Genomic DNA, 27,309 nt, shown 5'->3' with positions numbered 1-27,309 from the left:
TGAAAAAAAAAAATTTGAAAAAGGCTCCATATCACCCAACCAGTCCCAAAACAAAGACCTTGGGCCTCTACCAAGCAGAAGATTAGGAACCTATCATTTTCTGTTCCCCAGGGGCTGGCTGCATTTTAATAAAGGGTCCTGATCGCACTCCCTACCTGCAGAGAAGACCATTCATCCTTTTATTATATTTCAGGGTGAAAAAACATTTGGACGGAAAGCAGAAAAATAAGTGATTCAATTGAAAGAGCAAAAAGAAAGACTGAATTACAGTTTTCCATAATCCATATTGTGGCTCTTAATATGGAAGATCCAAGAAGTAGCAACAGGAAGAACACATCGCCACAGCTGAGTAAAAGCTCAGCCGGTCAGGACCTCGCAGAAATTGGGACATGAAAGAAAAGATACATATTTCTGTCTGCCCACTACTTACAGGTCTGAGAGAATGGTCTGCTAGTGAGCAGTCATTCAGCCACATTGAAGTACACATTCTGATCATTTAATCCTGTGGCAAGGTTCTGAGGATGCAAAATTGAGTAATTCTCTGTCCTCTCAGGTCCCAAGGCCAGTATGGGAGGACAACACGTGCTGGCTACCATATGCATGGCGTGATTCCCACAGCGCCACCCCAGGGGGCTTGCATACCTTATCTCACTGAATCTGATTGCGTATTTTCACATTTTAACATTCCTGAAGTCAAGAATCTGCTCGCAACTGATGGCCTATCATCCTTTTTAGTGGTATATAAAATAATGATACATCTTCAATCAACGGTCTCTTATAACTAATGAAATACAGTATATTATCTCATTTAATCCTCACTGCAATCCTGTGAGGTAGGTATTATCATTATTCCGGATTTACCAATGAGGGGACTGAGGCAGAGAGGCATGACAGAGCTATGGGCAGGTGCGCAGGATGAGAAGGCAGTGGCTCGAGTCAGACCCCTGGCTGCAGTGCGAAACCACCTGTGAACAAACATGCACTGAGCACAACATGTGAAATGCAGAAGGTACACAAAGTGAGGGCAACTAATTCATCAGGAAGGGGAAAAGGGCAAAGGGCTTTAGTCCAGAAGTCACATATGAACAGGGCCCTGAAAGGCCAGCAGGAACTCACACCGGGGTGGGGGTTTCCCTGCAGACACAAAGGACCCAAGTGTGAGACAGTAGAGTGTGTACACGGAACCACAGATGGCTCATTATGGCTGGGCTCTGGGATGAGGGGCGAGCCCTGTGACTGCCTGTGGAGAGGAAGGCCTGGCAAAGGCGCAGAGCCTGCCAGGCTGCCCAGCTAGTGGCAGCCAACACAGAGTCTGAAGCAGAAGAGAGCCAGGCCGGGCAGGTTTTTAAGCAGATCATCTGGGCAGCAGAGCACAGGACAGAGCAGAGCGTAGGGTGGCCAACAGACAGGCCAATGGACAAGTCCAGGGAAGAGACGGTGACAAGCAGCAGCTGTGGGTCGGCAGCCAGCTTGTGGGGTCAGGAGGGAAATGACAACTAACAAGTGCTTACGACAGGCCAGGCGCTGCTGGACATGCCTTACATGTCAACACACACCTCCTCCTTCCAGGGGTCACTTACCCTCCTTTTTCTTCCTTTCTGTTACTATATTAAACCTTATCCTGCATCTTCAATGATTATTGCCAAGAATCATCTGTATCTTCATATTAGAACTCTCAGTTATGAATTTATGTTTTCTGTTAAGTGTGAGAGGACAGAAATAAGGTAAATGCACTTAAAGGTTGCTAAAATTTAGACTAATCTTTGAAAAGAATGGGAAAGGGAACTGAAAAACATCAATTAAAATAATTTTCAGGAGATGGGAAGCCCGAAACGAAGAGGGAATCATTAAGCTGTGGGTCTTGCCAACACTCGGCTGCCACGTCCAAGAAGAGGTCTGTGTGCATCCGAGAGTGTACATCCGCCTGGTGGTGTATGGAAAGAGAAAGAGGGAGCGAGAATGGCAGGGATGAAGTTCACCAGGGAAGTGCAGCCAGGAGGACCCTGACCAGCAGAAGCGGGGCAGTGGAAGTGGGAAGAGCGTCACGGCTTCCTCTCTGCTCGCGTCCATCAGTCCACCGCCCCACCAGGCAGAGGCCAATCGTGGAGGACCCAGCAGGAGCAAGGGAGTAGGGGAGCGGCCATACAGAGGGCTGTGGTCTCAGCTGGTGCAGGGGTTAGATTTCAGAAGCAGAGCAGCCCAGACAAGCGGACAGCGAGGTGCGCACAGGAAGGACACTGCGAGCTCAGCTGGTTCTGATCAGAGGCTGGGCGTGTGCTCCGCAAGGCCGGCTACAATAGGCATGAAAGAATGCTAGAGAGCTGTTCTCCAATTTTTTGGTCTCATGATCCTTTCCCCTCTTAATAATTACTGAGAAAACTAATGAAGCATAAACCCGTGCACAACAACCACTGATGTTACCACATTAGAATAAAACTGAGAATTCTGATATTTAATTCAAGAATGATAATAAACCTATTCATGCCAACATAAACATTCTTATGAAAAATAAGTGTATTTAAAAAAAATTAGTGAGAAAAGTGAATGTTGTACACTTTCACAAATCTCTTCAATGTCTGGCTCAACAGCAGACAGCTGGATTCCCAAATGACTCCACTGCAGTGCCACAAACCGCGTAGCTTTGGGAAGCCCCATCATACGCTCAGGAGACAACAAAGATTAAAAAATTAAATAATGTCTACATGTTATTATAAAAATAGATTTGACCTTACCACCTCCTAGAAGGATCTCAGGGACTCTCAGGATTCTCTGGACCACACTTTGCAAACTCCTGACCTAGAGGATGGCAGAGGACGGCACTTTGGAGTGACAGAGTACAGAGCAGCCAGATTAGCCCCAAGACTGGAAGGAAAACAAGCGGGGAGGCAGAACTCCCCCCTGACAGGTTAGCAGACACGAAAATTAAATCAGATATCAAATTCGGTTGGCACCTTTTTTGTTTTGTTGTTTGGTGAAGGTGTGTGATATACCAGTCATGATTGTACTCCCCCGAATTCTGATATAACCCTTTATTACAAAGAGGGAAACTTATTGTGATGGAAAACACTATTACTAATAAAAGTATGTTCTGTTAGGTGTATTGGCAACAAGAAAAATCATTTAGGTCTGGCTCTTACACTTAAGAGGACACATCAAATGAAGCCCAGATAAATTAAGAAACTAATCCAAGAATTAGAACTAAAAATTTTAGCTTCCCTATTCAGTCTTCACACTAAGAATAATTTATATTACTTGCATATACACCAATTAACAATGAAGGAAAACAAGTCCAAAATAAAATGGGGTGCAATGCCAAACAGTTCCATGGAAAATCCACATCGTGAAATGACGGGAGGAGCTGAGTTAAGTGGCTGGGTGCATGGGGTTTGGGCATTGAACCGATGTGGTTTCAAAATGTGAACCTCCTGAGGACCTGTTGCATGGACGTGAGGAAGATATGTACCTCTCTGAGTCTCCGTTTTCTTAATGATAAAGCTGAGACAACAGTATGACAGGACAGCGCAGTTGTAAGGCTCAAACAGCAAAGCACTTTAGCATTTAACATGTTACTGACAGAATGTGCATTTAATAAATGTTAGCTATTCATGGTAGTTTAACTGCCAATAGTGTGATTAAAGTGTTCAGTTGTCCTTCAGGGATTTCACCTTATTCACTTCTTAATTCTACCATTCTCTTTGGTTGGATTTTACTTTGAACTCTTTAAATCTGTTTTCTAAACATTTTAAAGCTTTCATGTTTAAGAAAAAAAAGCTTTGCACATAATAACTCTAATCACTAGAGTTTTGAAAGGGGACTACGTTCCAACAATAATATGAGTTCTATGTAAGATTTTTCAAAAATCTGAAAAGCAAATCGTGCCCAGTCCATCCTGATCCTGTCACCTTCTTCCTAAACCAAGTCAGGCTAAGACATACTCAGTAATATGCCAATGCTAGTTTCTAGGCCAGGAAAGACAAGCAATCCCATCTCTCCTGTGCTTCATTAAGTTTGAGCACATGCTCAGACCTCACTGTGAGAAGTAGATGCCCAGGCTCACTGGCTGTGATGTCCTTCCACCAAAATGCCTAGCAGTTTCCCAGGTCATCAGACACTTCCTCTGTGACCCTTTGTCTGTCCTTCCATAACTGCTCTAAGGAAGAATTATTTAATAAACGAGCAACAGAGAGGAGGAGGTCAGTACTCTTTCCCTACAAATAAATACATCTAAAAGTATTTTAAAATTCTGGTTTTCATCAAATGACAGTAATGACATACTATGTATTTTAATAAATATTAACCTCAAGCATAGCACTTATATACATATGAACAAGTTTAAATAAAGGGAGAGATTTTAGAGATTAAAATATTATTCAGATATTTATTCAAAGATTAAACCCTTTTAAAAGACCCAACACTGCATTCTAATAAAGAGTAAGAAAAAGCCAGTCACAATACATCTCAATGGAGCTCATTATCCTTTCAAAAAATAAACAATGATGTTTATGCCATCTGGTAAACAGGTGAAAAGATTTTTCTTTCTCCAACTTGAAAAAAAAAACCTTTGAAAGAACCTCAGTAAATAAGCAATGTTACAACACATATGAATCTCATACATGAATTCCAGGGCTGACAGTTACTGGTTTTGTGAACTTGTTCAAGTGACTTTCACCTTCTGGAACCCCACTTTCCTCATCTTAACACCAGACAATAACACCTTCCACACTAGGTGGATTGTTGGGACTGTTACATAGGGTGACGGTAAAAAAAAGTCTCAACTCAGATTGGTGCCTGGAAGTCACTCCATCATTCAAATTCCAAAGTCAAAGTCCAAAGACTCTATTAAACCGTACTGTTTCCAACATAGTGAACACAAAACTTGTGCATGTCAATACGTTCACCATAACGACACACCACAGTCAGAGTCATCACTTAGCAAGCCCTAATTTTTTAAAACAAATTCTTTGTTTCCTACTTAAAAGTTGAAAAAAAAATGAAAAGAAAGCCCAGTCACACACACCTTTTCCCTCACAGAACTACAACATGGACCACATACCTTACATCGATGGCATGGTGCAGGATTACCTGGACACCCACAGCTGCCACACAACTGAATGATTTTGTTCATTCTCATAAATGGTTATGTGCGGGGTTCTTAATTTTTCTTTCAACATTCTGGCAAGGATTAGGATCTTGTAAAAGATTAGTTTCCAGAAGTAGTGAGTCCTTACACTTTACCAATAAGACGTATTCTTATTTATAATTATTACAACTATGTGGTTATTTTTAATAACACATTAGTTGTTATTTTTAAAACAAGGAAGTTATATCATCTAATTGGATAGTATCTTCAAAACCCTCTTTTGTTTTTTAACTGATTAATTTGGAGTGTCAGCTATCAATCTGACATTTTAAACAGACCTGACCTGCCAGAACCCCACTATGTAAATAACCTATGCAAACTTTTTACTCTAACATTAAGATACAACAGGAAAACACAAAGTTAATACCGTTATTTACTAAGTGTTGTGGATTAGTCTTATAAGAATGCCCACATTAAATGAAATCCACCTACTTCATATAAAAACCCTTAAACCAAGGAAAAATAAGCTTTGCTTACTTACTCAAGGATGAGTAAAACCTCCTTAACAGAGATCCAGTTTAAAGTTGGAAATAATACTTAGAATTCAAATAGCTCCAAAAGAGATACAATACTGACTTAACAGTATACAGGAATCTGAATCCCACCGTTTCCGCAGTATGGGATTTTATGGAATGATGCTCTGGCTAAAGACTTTCAGAAATCCGTCAGGCCCGGAACATCCTATTTATTCCCTGTCACCAAGTACAGGATTTCCTTCCTATGGGAAATGAGAATTTTCAAAAACCTTACATCCTAAGCACAATATGCCAAGAGGCCACTGCATCCTCTTGGCTAAAGGCATCTTAATCTTTAAGGAGGAGTAACACACACACAGACCCCTGCCTCTGTTGGGGAGCCTATTGGCTCCCATCACCTCTCCTCAATCGATTTTAGGGTATTTCTTTTTAATGACACCTTCTCATAATCACAATGTTTAATCCTTAGAATACAGCGCAGAAGTAAAAAGCAATCAGACACACTAGTTCCCATCCAGGCCTACCACTTAGAAACTTCTGCTTCTGTTTCTGAAACAGGTCTGCCACACCCACCTCCAAGGGCTGTCAGTAGGACTAAGTAACAATGCTTGTGATTTGTTCAATGACTGGTACACAACAATTGCCAGAACATTAGCTGTTATGGGAATAAGATAACAAAAATCAATTTTAGAATTACTTATGGTTTTCCAATTGGAATTCAGATTTTAGCACAGCAATCCAAAAGGGCTTGTATCTTTATTCCAAACCACGGCAAGGCTTTTGAACATGGTCCACAGAGAGCACAAAAGAAAACAATCTAAGAGTCCAGTTTCCTTCCTGCCACATTTTAATTCCCTCTCAAGGGATCATGGGATTGTCCTCAGTGAAGTTAATATTTTTCCCCACAGAGTTCCTGCAGAGCCATTAACCACTGCTAATTAATTTCACTGAAGACAAATTTTCAAGTGACTTGAGACTTCTCCCTGCCAGATGGCACTTCCAAGATCATTATTCCTTCCTAGTAAAGCTGAGGCAGTTCCTAACGACATTTTTATCTAGGAAACCACACTGTAGGAGTCTTGTTAGTACTGGCAGATGATAGGTGAAAATGAACTCTGTACTGTCTGCTCTTCATGGTGGATTGAGATAAAGGCCACATCAACTAAAAGTGCCTCTTCCCCACCCCAACCCCCCGGGCCATGGCTCTACAGCAAGTCTAAGGGGAAGTCTGAGGGGAGGAAGGGACGCAAGAAACCTGCACAGAGCTGCCAAGCAACCCATCAAGCATGCCACTTAAGGCCCACAGCACAAATGAACAGATCTGTTTGGAAATACCAAACCAAAAGCAGATGGGAAAAAAGGCTCAAAAGCAAGAACCATCAATACTCACTCAACAGAACAGAACAGAAGAGGTGACCTGACTTACTGAGCCTCTATCACCTAAATGCTCAACAATGGGATTAAAAAATAAGTTAGATATCCCTGCCGAGGAGTTCATATTCTGGGGAGAAGAAAAAGTGAATTAGCACAGTGCACAGTGGTAAATATGACAGCATGAATACTAGCAACAAGCCCTGACATGACATCAAGAGGAAGAAAATCAACAAAATACTTTGCTAACTAAGAACGACCTCTGAAAGCATTTCATCCAGAATTTGAACATCTCGTATTGTTAGCAGAACCCTTTATACAAACAAAGGATTACCTGGACACCCACAGTATGTAGCAGGTAGGCACATGCTTCTTCTCTGAGTCACTGGTTTAATTTAGATCAAAGTAACTTGGCCAAGGACCCAAAGCTAATAAAAACTTATCAGAGTTTGAATTCAAACCCATATTTAACTGACTCCAAACCAGGGATCATCCAGTCAATCACTATGGCCACCCAGCGGAGTTGGAATTTGAATTCCATCTCTTCTCATGTCCTGGCTGGCCGCTCAATGTTAATATCAATAAAGGAGGCATCTGAGGATAATGTTTTTAATATTTCTCAATTACTTAAAATATACTTTAGTATAATTCTATGTAATATCAGGTATCTATTGTTTCCTACACCAAGCTGGCCACTCCCTCCTTTAGCTCCCTCGGCCCTGAGCACATCCCGCTCTTGTAACACTGACCACAAGCGACTGCCAGTACGCAGCGTGCTGAGACAGAGAATGTCTTTTCCTTTTTCTTTTTTTTTGTAAGTATCGTTGATACGCAACCTTATATTGGTTTCAATTATACACAGTGGTTCAACAGTTACCCATATTATTAAATCCTCACCCCCACTAGTGCAGTTACTGTCAACATAGAAAGATGTTACAGAATCACTGATACTACATAATCATTCTCCATGCTGTATACTACCATCTCCGTAACCAACTTATATTATGATTGTGAATTACTGTGCCCCTTTATGCCCCTCCTCCTCCCTACCCAGGCTTCCCAGCCCCTCTCCCATGGTAATCACCAGTCATTTCTCAGTGTTTCTGAGTCTACTGCTGTTTTATTCATTCTGTTTTGCTTGGTTTTTAGATTCCTCAAGTAAGTGAAATCATACAGGATTTGTCTTTCTCCACCTGGCTTATTTTGCTTAGTGTAATACCCTCTAAGTCCATCCATGTTGTTGTAAATAGCAGGAATTTTTTACAGCTGAATACTATTCCACTGTGTACATGTACCACCTCTTCTTTATCCATTCATGTATTGATGGACATTTAGGTCGCTTCCATATCTTGGCTGTTGTAAATAATGTGGCAATAAACACAGGGGTGCATATATCTTTTTGAATTAGGGTTTTTTTTTCTTCCTAGAAGTGGAAGTACTGGGTCAAACAGTTATTTCTATTTTTTAGTTTTTTAAGGAATGTGCATACTGCTTTCTATAGCAACTGCACCAATTTACATTCCACCAACAGTGTAGGAAGGTTCTTTTTTCTCCAGCACTTGTTATTTCCTGTCTTTTGGATGGTGGCCATTCTGGCTGGAATGAGGTCTTATCCCCTTGCGGTCCTGATTTGCATTTTTCTGATGACTAGTGATGTGGAACATCTTTTCATGCCTGTTGGTCATCTGTATTTCTTCTTTGGAGAAATGTCTGTTCAGGTCCTCCACCCATTTTTTAATCATTATTTGTTTTTTTGATGCTGAGGTGTATGAGTTCTTGAGCATATCTTTTCTCTATCTCTGGATCCCAGCAGAAGCGTAAACAAGTTCTTTGTCGCATGACTTGACTGTCTCAATATCCCAAATTCAACAGTGCATTTGAGAAAGTGAGGCCCCCAACTACATTACCTTTCAATTTCTGGAAACACTTTGGCACGTGAGAAATGCTTGTTCAAACTGGTGGAGTGTTGAGCCGTATGACAGAGATGTTTGAAATCACTTTCCTGCAGCTCTTATGATATAATCCCATACACAGCCTGGCAATCCAGGAAATAGGGTACAATTGTATTGTACATACCTACATCTTTCACAGTTTTTCTTTAGGTTATTTTTTTGTTGTTGAAAATTGCTCACCAATTATGAAGCTTAACTCTCTAGATTAACAGGCCTTCTACCCTCCCCCTTTTAGCCATCCCACATTTCTGCTACTTATATTTAAATAAAATTCCTTTCTGCTGTGTTCCAAAAGTTTGAGATTTTCTGGAACTCAAAAAAAGTTCCCCCACATAAAAGTTTAACAACAAAAACCTAACATGAAAGGCATGTAGGTTCTCATGCCCACCCACAGAAACTTAGTAATTAGCACTGAACCCAGCTACACTCTGCTACCTTTCCAGGGAAAATGTCTTCCTGATTCCAGCTGGCTATGCCTGGACCATTTCCACTGCTCTTCTTCCTCTGTAACTTAAACGGGCAAGGCTGCCTCTGTACACCCATCCCTATTTCCATCCCTGCTATTACTGCCCCATCTTCCCCTCCCTGGAAACAGCAATTGAAGGAAAGCCCAGCCAGCATAGGTGCCCCAGTCTGAGCAGCAGGGCTGGGCCTTTGCTCCAGGAAGAGTAGAAAACAAGGACTATTACAGGGCCTGTTCACAAAGCACCCACGGGGCAGCTGAGACGGGGCTCGGGGCTTCTCACAGAGGCAGAGGCTATGGCCCAGCAGCCAGAGCTCTAGGAGACTACTTGCCAAGGGCTTGCTGTCATGCAGAAGTCACATTATTATTCACTCATTCACTGACACATACAGAAGACATACAATCTTCTGGGTACTGTACTATATTCAGAAAACTAAACAGGCATGACATGACTGCAGTCACAGAATTTCCAGTCTACAAAGACAAAACACATTACTCAAGTAAATCTCCAATATATTTATAATTAAAAACTGAAGATAAATTCTCAGCAGGAAAAGAATACAATTCCATATTTGTTATGTGTAGCATAATTTGTCATGGATTAGGTCATCTAGGCAAGCCTTTCTAAAGATCTAATGTCAAAGCGAAATCTGAAACATCTGTAGAATACTCCAGACAGAGGGAAGAAAGTAGGCAAAGCCCATATAAGACAGAGACTTAATTCTCCAGGAAAGGAAAATACTCATGGAGAAATGGGCTCAGAAAAAAGGACACACACCAAGCATACCAAAATATACACTCAGATTGTTCTCATACATTTCCTTTATTAAGCAAAGTACATGAGTGTGTTTTTAAATAGTATATACTAGAGAAATACTGGATTTTAAAAAGTAAGCATTTAGCCCTACCTACATCTCTCGGTACATATGAAACACACCTGATTCATTTGTTCCTCATCTGACAGGACAGGGGCCTAATTACACAGATAACACACCCCAGCCGAAGGAGATGGAAGGCCTCACGAAGTGTTCCTGTAGATGGAACACCATCCCGCCCCTCAGCATGTGTCTAGGCATTGTGTGTAACAGGCACTGCACATGCAACACACCTTAGAACTGGTGTACATATGAAGCGAGCATGCGTGCACGCCCTGCTCTTTCATGCCTGAGTGCTCTGGCCTGTGCCGTCCACCCTGCCAGTAAAGGCCCTCCATACGACCTCCCCAGCAGCTAAAGCCCTTGTATCAAACCCACGCATCACGTCGTCCAGGAAGGGCTGCCCTGAGTTTCTTGCTCACGGCTCCTTCACGCATGGGCACAGTTCACCTGCCCCTCCCACGCCACCGTCTGCCTGAGCAATGTGCTCCACCGCTGGTCCCACTGCAGCCACGTCCTGGCTAAGTGGTCTTTGAGCAAATCCCACTGCTCCCCACTCCTGGCCTGGAGTCAAACGTCCTATGAGCTAAACCACCCAGAATGGAGGCCCAAACAAACTGACAGGACAGAGTGATGGCAAGTCTTGTGCCCTAGGGAAAGGGGTCTGGAGACAATGGGTGGGAAGGGAGGAGTTGGGGGCTGTCCTTATCTCGAGGCTGCAGTTCCAAAGAGAGAGTCATGCCAGAACTGGGTCTCCTACTCTGTCCACTGCACATGTCCCAGGAAATGGGCCTCTGGCAGCTGCTTCCCAGAGTTCATGATCTCTGGGGAAAACAGAGAGGTCATCTAAGGCAAGAAAAGGTTAATCACCACCCACCCCACCCACCCAAGAAATCTTCAAACACGCACACACACTAACCATGGAGACAGTTCTCACAGCATGATGTCAAAACTGAAAGAGGCTCACCTACCCTTCCTCACCCTACTTCTCAAGAGAGAGGCCCCTCTGTCTGCTGATGTAATTCCTTTAACAGAAAGAGCTTCCCATTTCACAAACAGAGACTGGGGCAAGCTGCCTATGACAGTGTGAAGAATTTCAGTCAGGTGAAACTTAATTACTCAAAACAGCATGACTGTTAGGAAAGAATAAACAGTAAATCTCAGAGTAGAACCAATGTGAGTTCAAAACCACCATTTTCTGCTGTTACCTCAAACAGTTATGTTAAAAATTCAGAGTCCCTGCTTGTTTATCTATAAAATAAGGGTGCCGCCCCCTGGCTCAGGTGGCCAGCACTAGCTCCCTCGTCCTCTACCACCTGTTCTGGCAGAGAACCAAAAAAAAAAGGTACTGGGTATCCAAAGAGAAAGGAGAAGAACTGTGGCATAAAAGAGAGAGAAAAGGGCTCATAAGTATCTCACATTCTGTGGCTCCAGCAGCCCCCAAAGTGGCTTGTCAGGCATTCCCATCAGAGGAGAATTTAGGCAGCACCTGGCGCCTTCGCTACCTCCTCCAAACCAACATGTCCCCTGAGCATCTATTAAATATCTCCAATTGCAAATGCAGCGCCTCACAAATCACACTGTTAAATATTCTCACTATAACTGACTTCATCGTTCCTTGGCCTAAAAAACCTGCCTCTTCATACTTCAACTAGAGGTACCAATTCCATCTTAGGGCTCCAAAGAGCAGCAAATATATTCCTTTACAATAGTTAAAGATACTTAAGTCCCCCATTCAACATCTAGATTTCCCTCCTTTGAGGACACTTTAGGTTTTCAGCATTCCTTTTGACCATTCATTCTTTTTTTTTTAAATTAAGGTATCATTGTTAGACACTCTTATGAAGGTTTCACATAAAAAACATTGTGGTCACTACATTCACCCATGTTATCAAGTCCCCCCCACACACCATTGCAGTCACTGTCCATCAGCGTAAGATGCCACAGAGTCACTACTTGTCTTCTCTGTGCTACACTGTCTTCCCCGTGATCCCATCATACCATGTGTGCCAATCATGACGCCCCTCATTGCCCTTCTCCCTCGCTTCCCCCACCCCCCCACCCCCCACCCCTCCCCTTCGGTAACCGCTGGTCGCTTCTCGGGGTCTGGGAGTCTGCTGCTGTTTGGTTCCTCCAGTTTTGCTTTGTTGTTATCACAAACGATGACCCTTCATTCTTATACCTACAACTGCTAGTCCAGCTAACAAAGCAGCTGGGGGCACTGGCCCCCCCAACCCCCAGTCAAAAATCTGTGTATAACTTCTGACTCCCCCAAAACTTAACTAAAATTGCCTACTGTTAATTTTATGGTAGTAAATGATAAAATAGACTAGTATCTATTTTATGCATTCATGACACACCTTACTCTTAATTTTTTTGACACTTCTAGGCTACATGGTTTAGCTGTGAGTTTTTTTTTAGTTGTTGCAAATCTCCAAAACATTTTCCAATATATTTATTGGAAAAAAAGTGTGTAAGTGGATACATGCAGTTCAAACCCTTGTTCAAGAGTCAACTGTAAACTCAGAAAAATCTGGATGCATATGAACACATATAAATTTGCCTAAATGAGAAAATACACAAAATCCTTAAACCAACTTTCGAAATGTATGCTGTTTTATTTCAATATTGACCTGCTTTCTTGTACTTCCCTTTATAATGTTTTCATCTTTTTAACAACTTTCTTCAAGTAATGTATATGCTAAAACTCACCTAATTTAATTGTATAATTTGATGAAATTTAGTGAATTTATAGTTTTGCAACCAAAAGCCAGCTGGAATCCTGGTAAGAACTACATTGAATCTATTGATCAGAACTGGGAGAACTTGCTTCTTAACAACACTGAGTGTTCCAATTCATGAACATAACATATTGCCCCATTTATTTAGGCCTTCTTTAATTTCTATCAGCAATGATAAATTATTTTCAGTGTAGTATCTTCTACTTCTTTTGATAATTTATTCCTAAGAATTTTTTTTGATGCTACTGTGAAATGAATTTTTAAATTTACATTTACATTTTTGGACTGTTCATTACTAATATGTAGAAAAAAACTGATACGGCTCTTATGTGCTGTAATTTTACTATTCCCTTTATAACTTTTTGAATAAAATATTTTTCATTACAACATTAAGTGTTAAACATCAGGCCCTGAATGACTGTACTTCCCTTTCATACAAAAGCTATACTGACAAGAAGACAAACATTTCAACCCACTTTTTAGAAACTACCTGCTTTAGAACAATAACCCATAGTAAATCACTAATAAACACGGTCATATATTCCACTATTTATGCTGTAAAAAGGTTTAAATTACCAATTAGTAAACTTAAACTTATTTCCTATTTTGTGCTAGTAAGAAGAACGTCTGTCTGCCGCCTCCTCCTAAAATCCCTTGGCAGGAGTGTGCTTAGGCCAAATACAGTCTACCACCTGTTTTTGTAAATAAAGTCTGACAGAAGCACAGGCATGCTTATTTTGCCCACATAATATCAATGGCCATTTCTGAATCACAACAGAGATACTGGCTATGACAGAAGCTGCATGTGTTGCAAAGTCTAGAATATTTGCTATCTAGTCCTGTACAGATAGTCTGTCAAACCCTGCTCTTGCGATGCTGGGCAAATCTGGTATAAGTTAAATGCTCCCTATGTTAATTAAGGATAATTAGTATCCTAAAATACAGGACATTCTATCCCTCCATGCCCTTTTTTTCTGTATCACCTAAGGTTTTCAATTTTCTTCCTCAAAAATTTCAAAGCTTATATGACTAGAAAAAGCACTGAATTTTAAAATGGATTAAGTTTTAAAGGTAAATTACCTGTATATGGATCAGAATAAAATCACATATATATGTTAAAGGAAACCACAAAAAAGCTTACATTGTATTAAAATGTTTTAACTTACTCATGCATTTGTTACAGAAAGTGAAACAACTACACTGAGAACATCTTAAAAAGTACATAAAACAGATTCAAGAGTTTTTAAATTGTTAAGTACTAAAGGAAGTCTAAATCCTTCATTTTAAATACTTTTTGGCTGTTCAAAGAAATATGTTACATATGCCATAGCTTTACAGACTGAAGGTAATAAAGAGAACTGCACTCTATGCAACCAGTAACTTTGGACAGCATGTAGGCATGATGCAGGGCCCATCTAGGTAGGATAGTTAAGTGAAATTCTTAAGCTCTAACCCATCAAACATTTTAAATTAACCTAAGGGCCTAAGTTTTAAGAGAAAGCATAAATGGACTACAAGAAAAAAAAGTAAACAGGAAAACATATATGGTTATAAACTAAAATTAAAAGGAGCTAAAATAAATTAAAATACAGATTTTTCAAATTAATTCCCTATCTCCTCTTTATTGCCAGCCCTAGCAACCAATATGGCAAAATTTACTCACTCTAATATGCTCATCAATAGTGTCAAATGCCAACACTGAAATCCTATTCTGTCAGCAGCATATGTATATAGGCAAGTGGCACTTTTTTCTTAAATACTTACTGTGTGAGAGTGACATAACTAATTTTATCAGCTGTAGGTCTCTAAAGCTGCAGTACCCAATAGAATGTGCTACACTGTGGCTAGTACAACTGAATTTTAAATTTTAATTAATTTAAATGCACAAAGGCACATGTGGCTAATGGCTGAGGTGCAAAAGTAAACCTTACAGACAGCCGTTGTCCCTCAGGAAAAAAAACAATTTCCTTTGACTAGATATATAAATTTGCTAACCTTCCAGTTTAAAAGCATGATACAAAGTAGCTTATGTATTAATAGAGAAGTCCTAATCTAATCAGGTTTTCCTTCTATTATGCAGATTAAAAACATACAACTCTTTTTAAAAATCAGATCTCACTTTGAACCTCTCATTTGTATGAGATTTTAAAAATAAGACCATAGTGGTACAAACACTGCTTCACCTGAAACACCATCAAAATACTTTCCTCCCCTTATAAAAATTAAAATCAAACACCAACAACTTGTAAGGGTTGGTTTCCAGAAGGCAGAGAAAGCCAAGGCAGGTGATGTCAGTGGAAACCAAGTGGAAGCACATCAAAACGGGCTGACCAGCAATTTAAACGCCAATGATGCAGAGTAGAGTGAGATTTAGAAAAAAGCTGATCAATCAGCTATGGCTCTATGTTTCCTCATGCAAAACTCTTCGAGCCACATGTACTTCAGAATTCAAAAACACGGTGCATATGCCACCACAGGTATTATGGAACAGCCCCAGCAGGGCCTGCCCCTGGAGGGGTCAACCATATATGTTTTACACACGTATGCTCCCATATTTAAATCTCTGGCCCACACCTCTACACCCAGCTACCAGCTCCTAGTGTGTGTCTCACAGATACCTTAGAGTTGGCATAAACTAATTCAGCCAATATTCACTGAGTGTTTACTTCCTACGAAGCACTGTTACAGGCACCGAATATATACCAGCTAGAACTGCTTATTCCCTAAACACAGTCCGCACCTCAGAAAAGAGTATGTCCATATTCCCTATTGATCAAGCCAGGGACCAGTCATCTGTGACACCTTTTACCTTTCTTCCTACCTGCACTTCCCATCAATCACCAAGTCCTTCCTAGTTAACTTCTAAATCCCTCTTCAGCCTTTTCACCTCACTCCCTCTCTCCACTGCCATCACCCTAAGACTAAGCAGGGGGCTCCTCACAGAAGGCAGTTTTGCCTGCCATGGGACATCTGAAAGTATCTGGAGACATTCATGGTTGTCACAAGTTGGGGGAGGTGCTACTGACATCTAGTGTGTAGGGCCAGGGATGCTGCTAAATACCTTACAGAACACAGGACAGTCACATACATCAAAGAATCATCCGGCCTAAAATGTCAACAGTCCTGAGGCTGAGAAATCCTGCTTCAAGTAACCAGAGTGGTGGATATCAATGATTTAATTTTTGTATTTGTGACAGTTCTTGAGAAAAATCATCACAATTTAGAATAACTTCTAGCATAATAAAATTCTATTTTGACCTAATTCTACTACAGTGATTCATAGTTATATGTGAATAAAGTGGACACTTACCTGTGCATGCTCTCCACTCCTATTATGATCATGATACAGTAGGAAATTCCACTTTGTACAAGAAAATGTAAGGCATACCTATAAAAAGTAAGAGCGTTGTTAGAAGAGGGATACCCACTGACATACATCAAGTTGAAACAACTTAGGCTAAAAAGTGTTTCTGTATAACACGAGGCATTCCCAGATAATAAAGAACACTCAAACCTCCAAAGCTCAAAATTCGGTGAATACCCAATACCCTGGAGAGGGAACCCCAACAGCAGGCCCCAACGCAGTGGGAAACACCGCATGAAACCCCTAAGCCACATTCAGCACCCCAGCACTCTGTCTCCTGGCGACAGGAAAGCACAGTGTGGGTATGTGGCTCAAGGATGACAGCTTTTTCTGTAACTCAAGGCACAATGATGAAAGGGAGCAATAAATCTGGATTCAGAATAGTCTGACAAAGCACCAGTTACTTGCTCACCCAAATGGACCTCTCCAAAAGCACTTTTGTACTTTTCAGTTTATCTTTTCACCAAAAACAACCAAAAGTACTGAATATTAGAATTTACTAAAAAGCAGATACACCCAAATCTATTTACTCTGAAAACATGATGGCTCAAGCAAAGTAAGTTTCCCAGTCAATCTCTCATTTGCAGTAATTGATCTACAAAACATTCTGGCTGAGATGACACAGTATTTTCTAATGTTCCAATGCAGAAATCTATCATTAAATGACAGAACTAATTTATCTACTTATTTTACAAAATCCAGGCAAAATGTGATTAGGACTTCTGGTTTGAATATCAATTAAACTATCCCTAAGATTATGTATACACATCCACACACACAAACTTTCAATTTTCTTTCTCCTTTGATGGCATGAATAATCTGTGAAAATAATTTCAAATCGTTATACACAATTTAAAACATTAGTAAGGATCTTAACCTATGATTAAAACTACTTTTTAACCTAATCATTATGGAATAGCAGGTACCTTCAATTTGAAAAAGCTACTTAAATTTCTGAACAAATTTTTCCATAGAAATACTATAAACAGGAAGGAAGCAGGCTCCGAGGCAGGCCCAGTGAAGGAACTTATTTTACCCACTATACAGAGTATGTTGGTCAGTCTGTCTGTCTGTCTGTCTCTCCCTCCATCTAACATACCCACACACCCACACACATACAAAAACAATGTTGGCTTGGAGTATTATTATAACCAGAGGGCTGTGAGGAAGCAGAAAAACTTATGTGAGTATAAATGGAAACAGAAGGAAGCTTAAAAAAAAAGATCAGAATGAACACCCTTCAAATGAATTACCTGCCTCCTATTTGTTGCCAGCACTAACAATTCACTAACAGACTTGATGCGAAGACACTGACAAGGGCTGATAAATACTTTCAAGGGCTTACTAATTGAGAGAACTCATTAAAGATACTTGTCTTCGAAAAATTTCGAAGGATTCTCTGTAAATATTTTTCCTTCTCTATGAGTAAATTTCCTTGGAACATGAGGAATATGACAACTTCAGAAGCCAAGAGTTTATTTCTCAAAGCACCTTATATCACAGACACCCACTGCTCCGGCATCACTGTTCAGAGGATATGCTTGGCAGTCTTTGGGGTACAACATAACACTCTGCTGGACTCCCACTTGTACAAGCCTGTCACTGTGACAATGTAAGTTTATCCATAGAGAAGGAATCTGCCTTCACCTCTGTTTTGTTGATCTCTGTGACAAGCATCAGATTGTCTTTCTACTCACTTACTGTGCTGGCCATTTTCTACCTAGTTTCCCATCTGCAGCTATACCACTTGACCACCTTAGCGAAAGGAGCATAATAAATACACAGTAGCCACTAATTTTTCGGGATGAAGAAATAATGCATAAAACTAGGTTATATGACACAGAGTAAGCATTCAACTACTAAGTATTATTAGTAAAGCAAAAATTCAAAGTAGACAGTACCTTAAGACTATTATAATCTAACCATTACCACTTCAGAGTTAAGGAAGCTAAGTCCTGAAGTCATATACCTACCTCATATCCTAACTCACATTAAAACTCAAGCTGTTTATTTTGGGCAACTCATCCATTGGCTTATCCTCCAAGGCATGGGACAGAATGCAACCCTGGGGCTGGGCATCCGAATCCTACCAGCAGCCCAAGCACTTTGAAAACAAAGCAATCCATTATCCCAAAGTTCAGTTTTTTTTTAGGTATCACATTATACTTGTTTTGAATTTCAAATCACACTAACAGCAAGTATAAAACATATTCTTAGCCCTAAGAACAAAATTCCTGGACCAGATGGTTTCACAGCTGAATTTTATCAAACATTTAGTGAAGATGTAATATCCATCCTCCTTAAAGTTTTCCAAAAAATAGAAGAGGAGGGAATACTCCCAAACTCATTCTATGAGGCCAGCATCACTTTAATACCAAAACCAAGGCAAAGACACCACAAAAAAGATTACAGACCAATATCCCTGATGAACATAGATGCAAAAATACTCAACAAAATATTAGCAAACCGAATTCAAAAATATATAAAAAAGATCATCCATTATGATCAAGAAGGATTTATTCCAGGGATGCAAGGATGGTACAACATTCAAAAATCCATCAACATCATCCACCACATCAACAAAAAAAAGGACAGAAACCACATGATCATATCCATAGATGCTGAAAAAGCATTTGACAAAATTTAACATCCATTCATGATAAAAACTCTCAACAAAATGGGTACAGAGGGCAAGTACCTCAACATAATAAAGGCCATATATGACAAACCCACAGCCAACATCATACTTAACAGCGAGAAGCTGAAAGCTTTTCCTTTAAGATTGGGAACAAGATAAGGATGCCCACTCTCCCCACTTCTATTCAACATAGTACTGGAGGTCCTAGCCACGGCAATCAGACAACACAAAGAAATAAAAGGCATCCAGATTGGTAAGGAAGAAGTCAAACTGTCACTGTTTGCAGATGACATGAAACATAAAAAACCCTAAAGAATCCACTCCAAAACTACTAGGTCTAATAACTGAATTCAGCAAAATTGCGGGATACAAAATTAATACACAGAAATCTGTTGCATTCCTATACACTAACAATGAATTAGCAGAAAGAGAAATCAGGAAAACAATTTCATTCACAATTGCATCAAAAAGAATAAAATACCTAGGAATAAACCTAACCAAGGAAGTGAAAGACCTATACTCTGAAAGCTACAAGACACTCATGAGAGAAATTAAAGAAGATACCAATAAATGGAAACACATCCCGTGCTCATGGATAGGAAGAATGAATATTGTCAAAATGGCCATCCTGCCTAAAGCAATCTACAGATTCAATGCAATCCCTATCAAAATACCAACAGCATTCTTCAATGAACTAGAGGAAATAGTTCTAAAATTCATATGGATGCCAAAGCAATCCTGAGAAGGAAAAATAAAGCAGGGAAATTATGCTTCCTGACTTCAAGATCTACTACAAAGCCACAGCAATCAAGACAATTTGGTACTGGCACAAGAAAAGAACCATAGACCAGAACAGACTAGAGAGCCCAGATATAAACCCAAGTATATATGGTCAATTGATAAACGATAAAGGAGCCATGGATATACAATGGGAAAATGACAGTCTCTTCAACAAATGGTGTTGGCAAAACTGGACAGCTACATGTAAGAGAATGAAACTGGATTATTGTCTAACCCCATTCACAAAAGTAAACTTGAAATGGATCAAAGACCTGAATGTAACTCATGGAACCATAAAGCTCTAAGAAGAAAACACAGGCAAAAATCTCTTGAATATAAACATGAGCAACTTTTTCCTGAACGCATCTCCTCAGGCAAGGGAAACAAAAGCAAAAATGAACAAATGGGACTACATTAAGCTAAAAAGCTTCTGTACAGCAAAGGATACCATCAGCAGAACAAAAAGGTATCCTACAGTATGGAAGCACATATTTGTAAATGAATATCTGACAAGGGGTTAACATCCAAAATATATAAAGAACTCACATGCCTCAACACTCAAAAGGCAAATAACCCTATTAAAAAATGGGCAGAGGAGATGAACAGACACTTCTCCAAAGAAGAAATTCAGATGGCCAACAGGCACATGAAAAGATGCTCCACATCACTAATCATCGGGGAAATGCAAATTAAAACCACAATGAGATATCACCTCACACCAGTTAGGATGGCCAACATAGAAAAGACAAGGAATAACAAATGCTGGTGAGGATGTGGAGAAAGGGAAACCTTCCTACACTGCTGGTGGGAATGTTAACTAGTTCAACCATTGTGGAAAGCAGTATGGAGGTACATCAAAAAACTAAAAATAGAAATATCATTTGACCCAGGAATTCCACTCCTTGGAATTTACCCTAAGAAAGTAGGATCCAAGTTTCAAAAAGACATATGCACCCCTATGTTTATCACAGCACTATTTACAATAGCCAAGAAATGAAAGCAACTTAAGTGTCCATCAGTAGATAAATGGATAAAGAAGAGGTGGTACATATACTCAATGGGATATTATTCAGTCATAAGAAGAAAACAAATCCTACCATTTGCAACAACATGGATGGAGCTAGAGAGTATTTTGCTCAGTGAAATAAGCCAGGCGGAGAAAGACAAGTACCAAATGATTTCACTCATCTGTGGAGCATAAGAACAAAGCAAAAACTGAAGGAACAAAACAGCAGCAGACTCACAGAACCCAAGAATTGACTAGCAGTTACCAAAGGGAAAGGGACTGAGGAGGGTGGGTGGGAAGGGAGGGAGCAGGGGAATAAGGGACATTGCGATTAGCACACATAACCTACTGGGGGGCACGGGGAGGGCAGTACAGCACAGAGAAAGACAAGTAGTGACTCTATAGCATCTTACTATGCTGATGGACAGTGACTGTAATTGGGTATGTGCTGGGGACTTGATAATGGGGGGATCTAGAAAAATATATATATTCTCAGCAAAAAAGAGCACAAATTTAAAAAAGGTTGAAAAACACCTCTTCAGTTCAAGTGAGCTTTACTGAATGTCTGCTTCTGAAAGGCACCGTGCTGGGCCCTGGGAATAGAGTCGGTGGGACAGTCTCTGAGGGAGACACACAAATACCCTATATTAATACTGTATGATAAACACTAAGAAAGATTGGACCAACATAAAACTTTCCAACCTGGACCACCACCTGGATGTGGTAATGACAATCATGACAACGGCCTTGACCCTGAGTAACCCTGATGCCCACCATGGGCCACTGTTGCGCTAAGCCCTTTTCCATTTTATTACATCTTTCTGTTCTTGCAATAATTATTGGCTCCACTATACAGATGAGGAAAGTGAAACTAAAAGGGGTTGAATAATATGTCCAAGCACACACAGCTACCAGAGCAGGGCAACCAGAGTAGAATCCAGGCCTGCCTGACTGTAGAGTCTAAGCTCTACTCCACTACCTAGACTGTTATCAAAGATATTAAAATAAATAATGAAAAGTAAAAGCAAATTCTCAGTTAAAAGAAACTTGCAGATGGCAATTTAAAAAGAGCTGAGATCAGATGTAGGTAAAATGATCAATTGTATTTACAGAGTACTAACATATCTTCCAAAAGGGAAGTTGTCAAAATCAGTAACAGGTATGATTGCCTTTGAGCCTAAAAAAGCAGTGTTAAAATGCAAATCAAAAGAATACTCTACTTCCCCGCTCATTCCAGTTAGCAGGGAGTTATCTTAAACCCGGTATAGACAAAAACAATACTTCTTCCCAAAGAAAGGCATATAAAAAGTTTCTACTTCAAGAAAAAAATAGAGAACTCTTTTTTTTTAAATTCTGGTTATCACATATAATTTGAAATACTTAGGACTTCTTAACAGTAAGGTCAGGTTCTGCGTGCTACAAAGTATCTGAGAAGTTTTCACAGCAAGAAAACACCTTCTCAGGAAAGACCTCCACGGGAAGAGCTGCATGCTCCCCTCTGGCATGCTCCAGGCTGCGCGATCTCAGGAGAGAATACTTAATTCAATCTCCTACTCTGTTTACACAGACTGCCCCGTGAATGGCGTCCCTGAAGTTGGCCACTCTGGACTACAAGCCTTCCCCAACCCCTCCTTAAAACATGCAATCCACATCCACACTACATACTGAAGCACTTGAGTGAAATGTGTGGACTGGGACACACTTCAAAATAATCCAGAAAAATAAAGCAGGGAAAGGATAAAATAAGAAGGGTAGAATTTTAAAAACTATTTAGTTTGGCTAATGGGTATATGAGGGTTCATTATATTATCCTCTATACTTCCGTATTTGAAAAGACCCATAGTAAAATAAAAAGTTAAAAAAATACACACACACACACACACACACATATACACACACGCGCAGACGCGCATGCGCGCATGTACACTATCCCAGTGGCATGATTTATGAGTTTAAATCAGGTTTCTCACCAGAGAAACGTAAGAAAATTCTGATGATGCAAATCTGGCCTTACCAAGGAAGCAGAAAAGCCCATATAGACACTTCATTTAAGAGAGCCTAGCCAAATCCCAGGACTACACGCCCCTACCTGGCAGTGCCTGTCAGATCACATGGCAGTATGGTGGAGAATGACTAAATTATCCCTGATTGATTTTTCATGAGTTTCTAGGAAACACTTGCAACTGCCAGAGGCAAAAATTAGATTAAGAAATACTAGTATATTCCAACCCTCAGAAGAATCAAACAACATCCTAGAACAAGCACGGAGGCATCCTCAGAGTCCCAGAGATTCCTCAACCTCACCAGAATCCTAGACCACAGACCCCAGGGGTGCATTTCCATCCTTTCAGGGAACTTCCATCTCAAACAAGAGTCTGCAGAAGCGCAATCCTAGAAAGCCTTATCTGTGAGCACATGAACAAGGAAGCAAATGAGCGCGCTGCACAAGCTCTACTAAAAAAGCAAAATTCAGAAGAAATCACTAAGCCTTTCAGTCGGTCTCTGCTGCTCCGCCAAGAAAGCGTGCTCTTCTCCTGATTTCTTCTATCCCACAGCCAGTCACCTGTAGGTGAGTATGTTTCTGCATTCAGAGCTCTCAGGGTGACCCTGACGATTAAGAAGGGCGCTAACTAGAGAACACACACACCACAGCGCATCTGAAGGGTCACAAATAAAAGCTTTCCATCATATACAATGCTTCCCCATCTGATGCAAGCAAAAAACCTCTCTAAAAAGTGGTAATAGAGCTCTATCAATGGACTTCACCAGACTCTAAAAAGCCACTTGCACAGAAAGAAAAAACAATGTTAAATGCTTTGTCTTGACGTAAGAGATTTGCAAAATAGGTAAAAAGAACTACTGGTGACAGAAAAAAACGCCTATATGTCTTTTTTCTTCATATTGCCTTTTGCATAAATTATAAATAGTAAATTGCCCTCTGAGTTCAAACTGGAGGGACAGAGCCCATTCTCCACTCTTTATTTTTTCTACTGAAAATAAAAAATATAAAGCTTTTAAGTAAATATAAGAACAAAACCCTACATAATGTATCTTTCTACACACTCGATTCACAAAGATGTCCAAAGTCTTCATTTAAACATGATCAAAATAATTACTTACCATCCAAAGCAAAAAAGTGCAAGATAAAGGCCCAAAAGGGTGGCAACAACATGTCTTATAAAAGAGCTAGTTTTGCTTGAACGTAGGTAAGTTCGAAACCAAATGGCTGCTATCAAGGCAAAGAGCTGGCACACTACAAAGTTGACCTGTAAGAAAAATTAAAATTTCACATTAGCAACACAGACTTGAATTTTTCATTTGATGTCACACTTAAATTCTCAGGAAAAAAATACCAAGCTTGTATAAAATTAAGACCTTCCGGTTTATAAAAGAAACAAAAACAAGCATCAGGGTCCTTCCCAGGGATGACAGCCTCAAGTTCAAAGTGAGGGCCTGTGCCCAGCATTTGTGCTTTGGGTCGGGTGGTGCCCAGCACAGGGGGCGGCTGGAAGAACCTGGGGAACATGGGCTGCAGACATAAAGTGGAAAGCAAGGTGCCCTGTGGCTAAGGAAAAGAGAAACATGTTTTCATCACTTAGGTGACCCTGTAACTGGTAGAAAAAAGGAGCTCTGAGTTTCTTCAAAATTCCCCTGGGTCAAGATCTGGCCAAGATCCTCAAGGGACTTGTGGAGTGCACCCTTCTGTTTGGAGTTCTCCAGCCACCCCAGGGGGGCAGGGCGCGGGGGTTGTCAAGGGGCATCAGCTGGTCTAAAACCCACTTGTGAAACAGTGGGAGCCCAATGTCTCAGTTCTGGGATTTCAAGGACTGGTTCAGGAGGCAAGTGGGCAAGTGACAACAGAGAGAGGACCCTTCAGAAAACCACCAGGGAGAACATTCTCAAGCCCACCAATGCCAACTTCCAGATTTCTCCGTGACTCACTAGGACTACATCGCCCTTGGCGCAAAGGAATGAAAAGACGCTGGAATGGTGCTGCCGCTCTTCTCTCTCCCTTAACATTTCTTTTGCGGAGGCAAAGCTGAGAAAGTAAAAGGCTAAGAGGAAGAATTTCGTAACAGAGTTTAAAGACTTCAGAAAAATCTCTATTTTTCTTTTATGCAGTATATTCTCACAGAATGTTAAGGAAAAGTATGTCTTACATCTATAAATAAAAGAAAAAATCCACTTGACACTAGGAACTGGTAAAAAACACACACACAACAAGATGACTGTCTCAGACACCTCAATGATGAAAAACAAGTCACACTATTTACATGTAGATGCTGCCCCAGATCCACAGCTATCTCCGCCTAAAGACACAGACAACTATGTGCTTTTTCTTGCATTACAAGAAGAAAAACAGCTGCACATTGTTGTACATTGTCTAAGAGACCATTGTTCTTGAAACAGACTAAATAGAAGCAAAATGTCATTCCAGCAGGTTCTGTACACTTTCCCTCCTAAAGAATTCTAACAATCTATTTTTAATAAGCACAAAGTGAATACATCCAAGAAATGAATACTGTTTGATATTAGTTACATCTACAAAACTTACTACTTAGAAATTTTCTCTCCAATATCTCTTAATTCAACAAAAAGGTATCAGCCATGGGCATCAATCATGGGCAAAGCATAGGAAATTGAAAAACATACAAGTCCTAGAACCATCCTCAGATGACTTTACAATTTAATGAAAAAAGCAGACACAAAGAACTTCAACTCAACTATTAAAGTGTCTTTTAAAGTTATTACAGGAAGTGCTGTAAGAAAACCCCAAAGGAAAGAGCACGAAGGGGTGAATGTACAAAGTAGGAAAGATAAGAGTTCCCAATCATAGCTGATTTCCACAACCGTCCAAGCAGTTTCTCTCTCTCTCATTTTGTTTTTGTCTCATGTAAAACAAAGTGCGATAATTATTAGGTCAGCATTCTAGGGCTAATGACATATGGAATTTTATATCTTTGTAAATACCCACTTCAACATTGTCATCTTACAGGTAAATTTGTGAGAGCAGGTCTCACTCCAGACAATGAGTCCAAATCTTTGGGGGTGGGCCAAAAGTCAATATTAAAAGAAAAACAAAAACACAGGTCCTGATAATCCCCAAGATGTGAGAACAACTGTGTTGGAAAATTAGGGAAAGGTCATTCTAAGCAAAAAAAAAAAAAAAAAAAAAAAAAACAGCCTGAGGTAAAGGAAACACTGGGCCCAAAGACGCCCAGGGGTGCAGTGTGGGCAAGGCCTGGGAGGGCAGGTTAGGAGCCAGGCGTGTTCAGAAAGTGAGAGGCTTTGTGTGTCCTGCTGGGGCCTTCATAGGTGAGCCCATAAGTACTGAAACACCATGGAAGATTTTTGAAAGAAAATGCTGCGGTCCATTGTCTTCTGCAAAGAAGGGAACAGAGCAATGAGTGTTTACAGCAGGTGGAGAGGTGCTCAGCCTCTCTGCACAAGGAGGGCCTGGGGCTGCAGGGCGACGGAGAGAAGCAGCTCGAAGGCATGCAGGCCCCGGACCCACAGGCCCTTCGCTAGACCGGGCATGTGGGAACGGAAAGGCCGCAAGGTGCTGCTGGTCTACAGGATCCAGCCAGACCAGGGTGTGGGAGAAGCATGAGGAGGAGAGGCGCCTTCCTCAGGGAGGCCCAGAAACCCAGAACTCTGAGGAGGGCTGCACGACAGGCCTGGAGCTCGCAGGCAGACGGGACCCGGGAGGGGTGCAAAGCTGAGGGACAGCTATGAAGACAAAGAGGCCCAGGGCAGAATCCTACAGACCGTGCCACCCTTACACACGGGGCCAATAACAGGAGTCGGCAGGATAGGAAGGCTGTGTGTGGGAAGGGAGGGAGGCACAAGAGGCCATGGTCATTGTCAGACGTCCACAAGGCATGAGGTCCAAACCAAGCCACCTAATCTGGCAATCGCTACTTAATCGGTGGCTGTGGTGAGAACAACTGAAGTAGAATGTCTAGAACAGAAAGCGACATTGTACGGATGAGAAACGAAGTCTCGTTGTTGCGGTGACCTGTCTGAAATAACACGGCTTAAGAATGACTCATCCAATGTCCACTAATGGCCCCGGTAAGTGGACATAAAGATGCATGATATATGGTCCTGCTCCCACAGAACCAGAGAAGTGAGTCACAGGCAGAACTTGAACCACGTAAATGCTAAGGCACCATCTCGGGAGAGCCCAGAGGAACACTCCCATCCCGTGATCTGGAGAAACACCTCAAAGGTACACTGTGTATTTGGGCCTTACAACCCGGGCTATGAAGGGTAAGGACTGGCACAGTCAGACAATGGCAGAAACACTAGGAGGACTGGGTAACACACCGCATGTCAAGAGAAAAAGCTGTAGGACATCCAGGTGTGGAATTCAGATTACCTGCTTCCAGAATGCACACACTCCCAGACATTCAGATAACTGCTTGAAAGGCCTTAAACTTTCCCAAACTGAAACCATATCCTTAGTCATCCTTTCATGGTGGGGTATTGTTGGGGAGGCC

The 27,309-nt window shown here is 40.9% G+C and overlaps 1 protein-coding gene across 11 annotated transcripts in view; it reads right to left on the bottom strand.

Annotated features, from left to right (window-relative positions):
- Positions 1-27,309, bottom strand: part of MBOAT2 (membrane bound glycerophospholipid O-acyltransferase 2) — a 167,300-nt gene that overhangs the window by 56,248 nt on the left and 83,743 nt on the right. For 8 of the 11 annotated variants that reach the window (XM_073216926.1, XM_037026530.2, XM_037026529.2 and 5 more), the window contains 2 exons: positions 23,927-24,072; positions 16,329-16,406 (listed from right to left, as the gene is read on the bottom strand). In XM_073216926.1, coding sequence (XP_073073027.1) covers positions 16,329-16,406; positions 23,927-24,072 — 224 coding nt within the window. Of the gene's footprint in view, positions 1-2,732; positions 2,756-16,328; positions 16,407-23,926; positions 24,073-27,309 lie in introns of those variants that run through there. The other 3 variants (XM_037026535.2, XM_037026538.2, XM_073216963.1) reach the window with 3 other exon arrangements.

This window comes from Manis javanica, chromosome 1 (assembly GCF_040802235.1).
Source record: "Manis javanica isolate MJ-LG chromosome 1, MJ_LKY, whole genome shotgun sequence".
NCBI classification, from domain to species: Eukaryota; Metazoa; Chordata; class Mammalia; order Pholidota; family Manidae; genus Manis; species Manis javanica.
The sequence above is the reverse complement of the archived record's forward strand: the minus strand, read 5'-3'. Positions and strand labels throughout refer to the sequence as shown.